This window comes from Camellia sinensis, chromosome 12 (assembly GCF_055761805.1).
Source record: "Camellia sinensis isolate YWXY chromosome 12, ASM5576180v1, whole genome shotgun sequence".
NCBI classification, from domain to species: domain Eukaryota; kingdom Viridiplantae; phylum Streptophyta; class Magnoliopsida; order Ericales; family Theaceae; genus Camellia; species Camellia sinensis.
In genome coordinates this window covers 114,174,660-114,188,053 of record NC_138972.1, presented here as the reverse complement: position 1 = coordinate 114,188,053, position 13,394 = coordinate 114,174,660, and the positions used below count along the sequence as shown (strand labels likewise).

Here is a 13,394-nt window from a genome sequence, read left to right as displayed (position 1 = left end):
CTACCACCTCACCTACTCCACTAAACCTAACCCACTACACCACTACCACCTCCACTTCACCTACTCCACCTACTCCCAAACACACTCCTATATAATAGGAATCCTTGTAATTGTAATAAACACAACAATATATATCAATCAATAATACATAAATTTTACATGGTATCAGAGCAAGGTTAACAACCTAGTCATTCTGCTTCACTGGCGGGCGGCAGTCTCGCCTTGGCCGCCCGCCGGACCTCTACACAAGCCTTCACTCCACTGCATCATGCACAATCAGATCATCACAAAATTTTAATGTCACAACCCAAGAGTTCTTGAGGGTTGAGTGTGAGATTTCGATTCTGAGAACTCAAGTTGCAGAGATTAGTCACAGATTGCAGTCTCCGAATGAGATTATGTGTTGCTGGAATTTTGGGAATGATTGTTTTGGTTCTGAAGATAGTTTCACCAAGCACATCTTCGAGGGCCGCTACTGTGCATCGGCGATTTGCTGAGTGATGTCAGAGAAGACGATTCTGGGGACCACCACAACCACATCAAGGTCGACTTCCCGCTCTCTCCTTCATCACCATCTTCATCATCATCCTCATCAAAGAAACTTCCTGATCTGGTCCCACCACCACAGCCTAGTTCATCAAGCTATGGAGCTTCTGACTGGGATTAGTTGTTCAAGGGGGTTGAATTCTTCCTTTGTGCCGATGCCGATGCCGATGTCGGATCAGAACACAATTTTCTCATCTGCGTTTTCTCTGCAGGAATTCAAACCTACCCTTAATTTCTCTCTAGATGGGCTTGGGATGCAAGAGACTAGTGGTGGGAGGCTTCTATTTCCATTTGAAGATCTGAAACAAGTCTCTAGCACATCAGATATTGAGCAAAGCTCCATCATGAGAGAGAAAAGAAAAGAAAAGATAAGAAAAGAAACAGAGGAGAGGCAGAAAAGAAAGGGAATGGTGAGGCTATGGAAAAGTCTCAAACCCCTCAGAAGATCATCACCACTCACCCATGTTCTGGCCAGCTGGCTAGTGCAGGTATGGCTGTGGTCCATCACGTGGTGCGGGATTTTCTGAGGATTTTGTCGGCTTGGTTTGTTGTAATGGTGGGCAGGCTGTCATCTAAGGTCAAACCATGTGAGTTTTATATATATATTATACATAAACATGTCATGTGTGGAGACAATGGCATGGTATTTCAAATCCTTCTTTTATTTTTTATATCAACCCACTCACCGCTTCACTGTTTTTTTTTTAAATTATTATTTTATTTTTTTATCTTTTCTTTTTGCACATTACACCATCCCCAACATCCTCCACTCAAAAATATTCTCTCTTTTCTTTATCTATTTTTTTATTCTTATTATTATTATTAAACACAACACAACAACCCATCACCACCAAAAAAAAAAAAAAAAAAAAAAAAATGCCGAGGATCAACCCCGATCATAATTTTACACACACAAAAAAAAAAAAAAAAAAACAAAAACAAAAACAAAAACAAAAAAAAACAACAACAACAACAACAACAACAAACCACAACGGCTTTGTTTTCTTTCCTGCAGACGGCCACACCCCGACATCCCTTCTCTACTCTGCCGCCGGTCTCTTCTTCTTGCCTCCATCCTGGGCGACCCTTGCCGGTGTTACCTCCGTGTTTCCCACTCCACTGGGCAAGATCACTACTCCCTGCTCCTCCACTGCAGCATATGGCGTACCTCCAAATCGGAACATAACGGTTGCCTTCCGCTTGAGCTCCTTGTTTTCTGCCTTTAGCACACTTATCTCTGCTCGCGCATCCTTATACATGCGTTGGAGCAGAGCCAGCTGGGAGTTTAACTGCTGCACCTCATTTGCCCTACTCTGCAGCCGGTTCGACAAGTTTGTAACCGCAGTCATGGTTTCCACACATGACTTTAATGTATACTGATTGGCTTCCACATCCGACTGCACTGCCATTCTTTGCTCCACAGACCGCATCGGAAAGTTCAGCGAAGTAAACTCCGGGGCACTCGGTTGAGGTTCCAGTGCCACCGCTCCAGTTCTCTCTCTTGTTGACTCGTTGAGGTCGGGAAAGAGGGTGAGCAGTCCACGGGAAGACGAGGCCATATTCTGGGCAACAAAGTGTTACAGACTATCTCTTTCAGTACAAGGAACTCTCTTTCTCAGCAACACGAAGGATTTTTCAGAGGTTTCTCTCAGTTTTTTTCTGCCTCAGCCTCTGCCTTCGTCTTGGTTATATAGCCAAGGCAGCCACGCGTATCATGCGCCGCTCGGCGCTAGACGACAACCTGGGCGCGCAAGCCAAGTCACGCGCCTCGCCATCATGTCCGGTACACCTTTTGATAAAATGGGCACGCCTTTTGATGGCACGCCTTTTGACAAGATTGGGCACACCTTTTGAGGGTGCGACTTTTTAGGGATCCGACAAGACTCTGTAAACTGTCCCGACATTGATTCCGGTTAGCTCCTTTATGGGTCCGACAAGACTCTGTAAACTGTCCCGACATAGATTCCGGTTAGTTTCTATAAGGGTCCGACAAGACTCTGTAAACTGTCCCGACATAGATTCCGGTTAGTTTCTACAAGGGTCCGACAAGACTCTGTAAACTGTCCCGACATTGATTCCGGTTAGTTTCTACAAGGGTCCAAGAAGACTCCGTAAACTGTCACCACAACTGTCACAACATTGTCTGCTACAACAGTCCGACATGACCCCGTAAACTGTCCTGCTACAACGGTCCGACATGACCCCATAAACTGTCTTCTACATTGGTCTGACACCGCCATCCAGTGTCCTCTACACCGTTATGACACCACCATACAGTGTCCTCTACAACGTTATGACACCCCCATACAGTGTCCTCTACAACGGTCTGACACCACCATCCAGTGTCTTCACCAACGGTCTGACACGACCATACAGTGTCTCCTATCCTCTTTTATTTTTATGTATTTTCTTGTTTTGTTACTCTCTCCAAACTCAAGTTGGTTAGTTCCTATCCCCCTTGAGTTTGCGGGGGGCTGTTAGAATTTACCATCACCTACCACCACTACCACCTCACCTACTCCACTAAACCTAACTCACTACACTACTACCCCTCCACTTCACCTACTCTCCACCTACTCCCAAACACACTCCTATATAATAGGAATCCTTGTAATTGTAATAAACACAACAATATATATCAATCAATAATACATAAATTTTACAATTTTTTATTCAATTTTTTTTTATTTTAACTTTTTAGAAATTTTGATGGACCGAAAAACTAAAAAATTTTGATATAATTTTAAAAGATGATCACTAATAAAAATCATCGGAAAAAAATATGACTTATATAGATATTTCTAAACACGCATAAATCTTAATTTTTTACCTCTTTTTCTCAGTCCTAAATACAAAATAATGAAATTACATAAATGCATATATGAACTCGTATAAATGGGATACAGAATTTTTTCTTCTAAAGTGAGAAAAACATAAGCTAAACTGTCACTTTCCTCCCCGCCCCCCCCCCCCCCCTTTCCTTTATAAATCTATACCCAAATTCAAAATCCAAACACAATCTTAAATCTAAACCCTAACTGTGACCAAATCTGTTCCTCGACTAAAATGAACATATTCATTACCTCTTGGCATATCTCTGCCCACTATCCAAAATTCTTAAAACAAATTCCCCCAACCCCCCCTCCAAAAAGAGATATTATATCAGCTTAGCAGTACAAAGGGGAGAACACATGTATGCATACATCATTTATCACACCCCTTAAAAGTCAGCTCAAACAGAACACAGAATCTCAAACCTTTCCAAGACGTAAAACCAAATCGATCAAGATGAAATCTGGGAGAAATATGCAGACAAAATGATGGCCTCGTCTTTTCCCCCGACATGAACTTGCTTCCTGTATAGATAATTCATCAACAGACATGTTTATGTCAGTTTCCCTGAAATACTACCAGACACCATAAGTTACTACTAAGCACACCTGGATGGTGATATCTAACCCTACCATTATTTGTTTTGTATTTACATCAGGATGAGTGAAGTCATGCAGAAGATATACATAAATTGTATCGTTCATACCATGGAGAGTGAATGCGTATCAAGTTCCCAACTTCAAGCTCGACATCATCACACACCCTTGAACTAAAAATGATCGTCAAGGTCCTCCCTCTATTTTCCTTTGCCATTTGGGGGGTGTCTGCCCATTCGGAACTCTGCAGAAGCAAGCATGCATATCCATCATCCTTCTAGCAATCATAGACAAACATGCATATAATCTATTTAAGAAAATGACGCTATTTCACATCAATTTCATTCATAATCAACACAATAGCCCTGTAGCTATCTATTTAACTAATTTCATGAGAAAAATAGAGATTGGCATTGCCATGAGAGAGCGGATGGGAGAGAGTTTTGCACATAGTATCAGTGGATTACAGGTATATTTCTCAGCAGACAGCTTACCATGTGGAATATAATAAATTTGCAGTCAGTCACAATAAAGTGAGATTAGAAAGTATATGATGATTCCGCTCACTTTCCTATAGTCCTTTTATATTATAATTCAAGAAGAAGTATTCCATTAACCTCAAACCTCATCTTTCAGAATTCAATCATTGCAATTATCATTGCACAATTGCAATCAATAACAAAACATCTCCAAAAGAAAAGAAGCAACTTTACAAGCACCGCAAAAATTAAAGTTGCGTGCAATTTCAAAAGACAGTTTGGAATTTGAATAAAACCTTTATTTTATTTGTCAATTTCTATAAGGCTGAACGCATAAGTGGTGGTTGTAAGAGCAATGTTTTGTGTATTTTCGTCACTAAACATGTATTTAATGTCAACATATATAACCTCTTTGTCTCTGCTGAGAGAGCAGCAACAAACTGTCAGCTTTGCTTCCAGGCACCTTGATAGAATTTCCACATCAATGCAGCGTGCTTCATCTGAAATAAAAATTAAAATAAATAAATAAATAAATAAACAACTTAAAAAGACAAACAATGGATTCAACTGCATAAAATCAAAGTGGTATTCAAAATTCCCATTTTTTTTATTTATTTATTTATTTATTTATTTATTTTCCTTTTTGGGGACAAATAGTAGGTAGTCAGAAGCTTATGTGCTGTTTCCTACCTAGTACAAACTTTTTATGTTGATTCTGTGTCTACACATGATTCTAACTACATTTTTGAACAAAAAGGGGGAATAATAATAATAATAATAATTGTGAGTATCTTTTAACAAAAAGTGGTAAAGAATGATAACAACAATAATGAAAAGGCTTTCACCGTTTGAACTAGCTCCAGTCTGTAACTTTTTTAAGAAATCCATCTCTCTTTTCTTTTCACTCTGCATTACCCGCTGCAACTTTGCAAATATTCCAATGCTGCAGAATTTGGCAGCATAGAAGAATACATGGTTTAGTATATAAATTCTCACTTGGAATTTGCAATTGGTAAAATTTAGAGCATGGTAATTACTGGCAGCATCTAGTTTCTTCACTCACTCATGCAATGCAAAATGGGGCCCCTCATCATTTATAGCGGCAGAACCAAAAGCTTCTTGAAATTTATCAGTCATAGTCTTCTGTTTGGATTCGGGGATGATAAGCCCCAAATTTTGAACATTAGCCTGGAGTCAGAGTTTAACAGCTACGTGAAACTGTTACCATACATAGTTGTAATGATTCAATGAGAAAAACAGAATTAAAGAAACACCAACACAAGGAGAAACTTCATCATCACTTGATGATCCGCTGTCCAATGCCTCGGGAGGGTCTCCCTTGTCCATATTTCTCTCACCCGACGGAGATATATTTCTCTCATCAATCGGCTGCTCGCTTCGCCCTTTCATTCTTGTATACTGGAGCATTAACAAATTGAATTGAAGATAGAGAACTGTGAAAGCAAATGGAGTTTACTGAAGAAGAAAGCTAACCATTTTAGAATTTTCCAGTGGAAGACCAGTCTTTTCCTGATAGTTGTCCAGGAGCTCGGCCATTGAATGCTCAGGTAACTCATGTCCAGTTGCCACTTCAGCTGGCATGTCAAAAATCTCAGACTGTTCCATCTTTTCTCCCTGAAAATTTTCTAGAAGCTCAACCATTGAATTTTCTGTTGTTCTATTATCAACAGTTTCTAATTCTTGTGACAATGGGATATCTGCCTTATGTGACCGGAAACGAAACAAAAATTTGGATTTGGATTTGGCTTTGGCTTTGCCTCTAGCACCTGCACCAGTTGATTATCAAGTTGAGGGACACTACAACAGTTCTAGATGAAGAAACGTATAGTTGTGGCTAAAGAAGTGAATATGACTATCCTTTGCCTATCAACATAGAGATGCAACAAATCTTTGGTTTGACAAGAGAGTTTGGCTACCACCACAACTGTCTCTATGATAGTCAAGTAACTAACAGAATTTACTCAGTTTAATAAACAAACCACTGACAAAAGCCAACTTTACTATACAAAAATGTACTTGTGGTTTGCTATGGATTTCTGCCTTCGCCATAATTGGGTTGTTTCCTGAATTTAAAATAAAGAACCTTTGGATTCACGAGTCCCTAAGCCCAAATTTAATTATTACACTCCATAACAGCTATCTTTTAATATAGGAAGGTATACTTTCAAATTTCTCCTCCTTTCTTCTATTTCTTTTTTTTACTAATAACAAGCAAAAATTTAAACAGGGGCTGTTAATATATGGGAGACATTGACACATCAAAGGTGCAAATTAAAGGTAGTCACATTAACGACTTAGTATCTTTAAAGAAAGGGATAATACCTTACCTTTACAGGGTCTGTTCACATTGGAAGTGACTGCATGCAATGAGGAAGACCTAGCATTTTCAATTAAATGAACTAGGGCCTCAGCTTCTTTAGTTACTGCAGACCATGTGCATTCCCCACCCTGCTTTTCGCTTCCCGGGATACCATGACCTATTTTCTGGAGATTTTGAGCCCCATAAGTAATGGATAGAGTTGAATGCACATTTTTTTACATAACATCAAAATCATAGTGAGTGTAATTTTTTGCTTTCCATTTCTCTTTCTTTATTTTTTAACAAAGTGTCGAAGGTATAAAATTCTAATGAAGCCAAATCATGAACGTAACTGTGAAGGCACTATCCATATTTTTTTACAATATATCCATCTGCTAACTCAATCTTACTTTGTACCTCATCATCAGAGATAATTTCTTCACCTAAGTTGCACGTAGATGCCATCGTTGGAGAACTGATGAAGTCACCCTTGTCATGGAAGACAGGAATTTCAACCTCATCTTCGCTGGAGAAACATGTTTGCCTCTGATCAAAGCAATGTTCTCAGATAGAAACCAGATAATATAATAATGGAGTTCTGGACTTCCATATAGAAATTAAATTGCTCCACCGCATTGTGTTTTCATCTTTTGGGCCATGTTCATCAGAAAATAAATTACAACTGCTATCAGAAAACAAAAATTAAAATGAAAACATTCAACCCCATATCATTTTGTTTCTTAAAACACGATGAAGCAATTCGATCTCCACCAGATTTCCAAAATCAAAACCACGGTTTTGCAGATGCAAAAGAGATCATAACTCTATCTCATACTTGCCTGGTTAAATAAAATAGCCGTCGTTGTTCCGTGATGACGTTCATGAGTATCTGCATCAGAGACATGTTTAATATTCTGAGAATCCATCAAGGTGATTGATGATTGAAAAAGTAAACAAGGGTGCTGAAACAATAAGAGATCATAACTAAGTGCACCTACATTACTAGTAGCATTTGCTTATTGAGGCTACATGGAAATTTGAATTAAAAGGCCACCAAGAAGAAAGTAGTTAACTCTAGTTACTCTACTTAAATCTTACCTCTGAGTACCTCAAGCTGTGATTGAATTTGTAGTCCTCCCTATCCAAACCACAAATAATAAATAAGATGAGATCATAAAGATACCAACAAATGACACAAAAATAATACAACTCAAACCACACCATGAATTTAAGCGGCAATCACAGGCTAAAGGGTAAGGTTATGGCTGTTTTGATTTCAAATGGAAAACAGGAAAAGAAGAGCAATGCTCCGCCTCATGTGTGATTTTCTTCATGAAGAGCACTCTTGCTCAATAACTCAGACAAGAGACGAAAATGGACTCTTTTGAATATGAAGGAAAAGCTCAAGGTGACATGACTGAAGGGTACTAAATTTTCGTAATGTAGCTTAATCAAATAACTATAACCTAGACTTGAGTTTGTGCCCTGATTGCTCATTAAAGACATGGCACTTCTATTTCTTCCATTTTAGGGTTGCGTTATAATTCTTATACAAGCAAAAAATTAAAAATTTCAACATAAAAATCATTGGGGTTAAAAAAAAAAAGTCATTTAAAAATCACAAACACATTAATGATTTTTAGGTCATGGTATGCATGTTAGAACTACATTATTACAGTATACCTTCCTTTTTGTAGTTCCGCCTAATGCAATGCAATTTTCTGAACAGCCATGAGCCAAATCTTCATCTTCTGAAATGAAAGAAATAAACGGAAAAAATTATTTAAAAAAAACCGTAAGAATGAATACTGTTTCTCTTTGAAGATTAACGCCTGGATATTTAAGCGAAGGTTTTAAAAAATAAATAATTTGTTCTGATCAGAGTATGGCGATTTTGATACAAAATTTTTAAAAGAAATTAGCGCAATTTCGAAATATATAACATTACCGGAAATGCTCTGATCGGAATCTTGATTTCCCTGCAAATAAATGTGAATATAAATTCAACGAAAACATTCAATTATCGAAAGGTTACAGCATTTTTAGATTCCGTCCTGTTGTTGAGTAACTTGCGAGTGAAAAGAGAGAGAAGTGAAATTGTAGAAAATAAGCATGAAATTTTCATTTTTCTTTCGCTTTCCTATGTTTTCTCGGGAACCAAACGGAATAATGGTAAGGAAGAGAAGTCCAGAAGTGGAATTGAGATTTGGGAAGTTGATTTTACCGCGAAAGTGGCTTTCCGCCACATTTTGGAAACAAAACCTTCCACCCAAAAACCCTTAGTCGACCGTCGGCGGGAGTCTCGGGATAAGTGAATAAATTCGATGGGTATTTATGGGTTGGACTCGAGTCGGTGTGATTGATCCCGCTTTCACGTCCGAAGTATTGAGGCCCGCTCGTTTTTAAAAATAGAACGAAGTTCGCAGCGTGGGAATTAATAATGAAAAGATTAATAATAAGAGGATTAAATAAAATTGTATTTATTTTGATAATAATTGTTAGTGTATGAATTATTAAATTATTTTTATATAAAATAATAAAATAAATAAAAAAAATACAACAAATTAAATATTAATATTAAAAAAAAATGATCAACATGTAAAAAATATATAAAAAAAATTCTAATCCCCTCATTATTTTTCTAATAACATCTCTACCTCCTCCAGCCTAATTCTCATTCCAACCTCCATCTTAATTCTCTCCTCCATCATAATATCTTCCCCAACTCTACAAACAAACACAACACTAAATGCACCTCTATGCTAATCTCATCCCACCTCCTACACCCCAAAACAAACGGGGCTTGAGACATTTTAGTTTGAAAAATTTCACACAGTGATACTATCTTAAGATTCCCGAATGATGGAATCTACCTCTGTCATCGGTCTGTTCCCCATGAAAACAGAAAAGCTCAATGGGCGTGGTGGCCCACTAGCCTCACTTCGCAGACGAATGGAGCTCCCCCGTTGGCGCTTTTCCTTTCTTGGTGACCTACTTTGTCGACGCGGAGAATGGCGCCTCTCGTGTTCTACAGATGCCCTACCCCCCGTGCAGGGAGGTTTGCCACTTCGATTCATTGTTGAGTCGAGCTTCGCCAGCATCCTACCCTCTTCTTTACTATTAAAGAAAAGTCTGGTTGGCATTCACACTTTTCTGGTCACGAAAGACAAGCAGAATCGAGACACTTTATGAAACCTAGATGGAATTTCTTAACCCCTTTTTAATCACTCAGGAAAGCACCCTACTCCCGAGGCGACATCATCCATGTGCGCACTCCAGCAGCCACCAATATTCAGCATTATTGATTCATTCTGATCTAGTAGTTCTATTCGGCTATCGGAGTTCATACATTGGTTGGGGCAATGGCAGATTTATTAATCTGATCGGTAAAAAACCTAAGCCTAATGCCGACGATTTGTGCCATAGCCACTCCATGAACTAGTTTTATTCGGCTTTCAAAGTTCATTGGCTGGGACAAGAGCATATTTATTAATCTGATCGGCCAAATACATAAGCCCCACGAACTAATGATATTCGGTAAGTCTACACAAACATTTGATAAATGATACCAAGAACAAAACAGTAATCTTCATTGATAACTACAATTAAATACAGAAAATAATGCAAGGTAAGGGAAATATTCATTCATAAATTGATTACAACATAGTCGTCATTTTATACATGAATTTGTGAAGAGGTTTATGATTTTCATTATTAAAGTATGTAAAATTTATTATGAATTTGTAATTATTTTTCAAAATTAATACTTTTAACTTTTATTTGTGCATTTTTATTATTATTATTTTTTTTTTCTTTTGTGATCATTTGTATTGAAACATGGCGTAAAAAATGTAGATAGTTAAATTATAGATATTTTTAAATATTTTGCAATGTTAAATTCACTATTGAAAGTTAAAATTTGATTTTTTTAATAATTAAGTCCGATACTATCCCTAAAAATAATTACAGCTCCAGGGTTGTGTTAAATTACTCTTCTTTTTCCATCCGATATGTTATTTGGTGCAACTACACTTAACAAATTTTTACACCATATTATACTAATTATTTTATATATTGACACAATCATTTGTATAATGAGTCCACAACACTAATGCATATTTTCAATGTCGAGCTAGTAACTAGATTGATATATCAAATGATAAGATCAGATGATAGAAATAAATAATTATTGTAATATGACATTTAGTAGTATTTGAGCAATGCTCCACGATATTCATTACAAGACTTATCATGTTATCCCCCAAACAAACACATTTTGTTGTTTTAATGAATAAAAATTCAGTTGGAGCACCTGTAGACTTGTTCCAATACCACAAAATAAAATTTCTCCTCTTTTTTATTTGAGATGATAAAAAATTTTAAAAAGTAAGCTATTGATACAACTAGGTACACTTATAATATATATATATATTTTTTTTTAATTTATAGTAATACAAAATTTAATTAAATATTTAATTATATTGGACTTCTTAAAGTTTTAATACAACATAACATTAACATTAATTTTTATTACTTCCTTTATCCCATTTTATTTGTCCATCTCTCCATTTTTATTTGTCCCAAAATGTTTATCCACCTTCTATTTTGAAATACTAAATTTTGTTAGATTTTCAAAATTGTCTATTATAAATCATTTATAAACACACTTTAAATTTAAAATAAAATGACAATGGCAGGAAAACATTAAAAAAATTTAAACTAAAATGTAATAATTACATGTCTCTTTAGAGCATCCCCAACGCTTACTCAAAATTTTCATCAAATCTAAGTAAAATTTTGATAAAAAGCTTAATTTGATACAATACACTCCAATAGTAAGGTGAATTTTTCATCAAATTCGGATGGTCGTTTGCCCTAAAGTAAATTTTCGGTTGACGAGCAAGTTGTCCGGCTAGTCGTCCACTAGCGGTCATCTGCCAAATTTGATGAAAGGATAAAACTCTCTTGATTTAATGAAAAATATACATTTGCCTTCCTTTGATATGAAAAATACACATAACATTAACATTAATTTTTATTACTTCCTCTATCCCATTTTATTTGTCCATCTCTCCATTTTTATTTGTCCCAAAATGTTTGTCCACTCTCTATTTTGAAATACTAAATTTTGTTAGATTTTCAAAATTGTCTATTATAAATCACTATAAACACACTTTAAAATTAAAATAAAATGACAATGACAGGAAAACATTAAAAAAATTAAACTAAAATGTAATAATTACATGTCTCCTTAAAGCATCCCCAACGCTTACCCAAAAATTTCATCAAACCTAAGTAAAATTTTGATAAAAAACTTAATCTGATACGATGCACTCCAATAGTAATCAAATTTGGGTGGTCGGTTGCCCTAAAGTAAATTTTTAGTTGACAAGCAAGTTGTATGGCTAGTTGTCCACTAGCGGTCACCTACCAAATTTGATAAAATGATAAAAACTCTCTTGATTTAATGAAAAATATACATTTGTCTTCCTTTGATATAAGTTTGATGCAACGGTTTGAGTGAAAAAAGTTGGCGTTTTTCATTTGATGAAACGTCTAAATAAATGTTGGACATGGTCTTATTAAATTAGATTTTATATAATCCACAAACAAATTGAGACTGAGAGAATTATCCTGTTTGGTTTTAAGTTTTCAAATAATAACTTTGTGAGTTTTTAATTCATATTTTTATATTTTTAATAAATTTTAAAAATATTTAATAAATTTTTTGAATTTTTTAGATCTACTATTTTGACAACAGTAAAAAAACCAATACTTTGACTTATTGGCTTATTTAAATCACATGATCTCTATACTTTTTTGCACATTTTTTAAAAAAAAAAAATGAAAAAAAGTTAACTTTGTTTCTTAGGCCTAGTTTGGCATCTCTAAAAAAATCTAAAAAGTCAAAAAATTACTTAAAAAGTTAAAAAGTTATCACTATTCACAAATTAAAAATATAAAAAAATTAATTTATTACATATTTTAATACAAAGACGTGACTAGTACTAAGAATTGACGAAAAGGCTGTCAAAGGGGGGAAAAAATAGGTATATATATTTATTAAATTGGAGGGTTAATGTTGGGCCAGTGGGGGCCCATCACGGGTTCCATTTTGATAATCCGAACCGTTAATGTGTAGAACTCATCGAGTACTATATGTTTGTAAAAAATCACGTTAATCGGATATAGATAACTACATGATTAAATCAATTTTGTATAAACAATAGATGATGTTATAGTTAACGGTTGACAAAAAACTAACATATAGTCAATGTGATTTTTTATAAGCATATAATACTCGACGAGTTCTACATATTGAACGGTTTCAATTAGCAAAACGGGACCCGTGGTGGGCCACACGGGCCGAACAACACCGCCCAATTCAAGCCCGAAAAGGAGGCAATCATTTTCCATCTCCTAACAGCCGACTACACAGCCTAGGTACTGTACGGGCTACTCAATCACTTCTCATATACATTTATTTATATAATTTTTTAATACACATTTTTTCATAAAAAGTTAAAAAACTAACCCAAACATTCATCTTTTTTTTCTTCAACTTTTTAGTCAAAAAAGACAAAAAAATGCACTTATTTATGACACTCCAAGCAACCCCTT

The 13,394-nt window shown here is 35.8% G+C and overlaps 1 protein-coding gene across 1 annotated transcript; it reads right to left on the bottom strand.

Moving 5' to 3' along the window:
• Positions 1-3,403: 3,403 nt before the first annotated feature.
• LOC114300216 (kinetochore protein) lies at positions 3,404-9,119 on the bottom strand. The gene is made up of 14 exons (XM_028245100.2): positions 8,998-9,119; positions 8,722-8,752; positions 8,457-8,524; positions 7,872-7,911; positions 7,613-7,662; positions 7,191-7,319; positions 6,802-6,958; positions 5,948-6,240; positions 5,732-5,872; positions 5,517-5,641; positions 5,299-5,396; positions 4,862-4,953; positions 4,085-4,218; positions 3,404-3,902 (listed from the first exon to the last, which is right to left on the bottom strand). The coding sequence occupies exons 1-14, from the start codon at positions 9,019-9,021 to the stop codon at positions 3,830-3,832; spliced, it is 1,455 nt and encodes a 484-aa protein (XP_028100901.2). The 5' UTR covers positions 9,022-9,119; the 3' UTR covers positions 3,404-3,829.
• Positions 9,120-13,394: the final 4,275 nt, after the last annotated feature.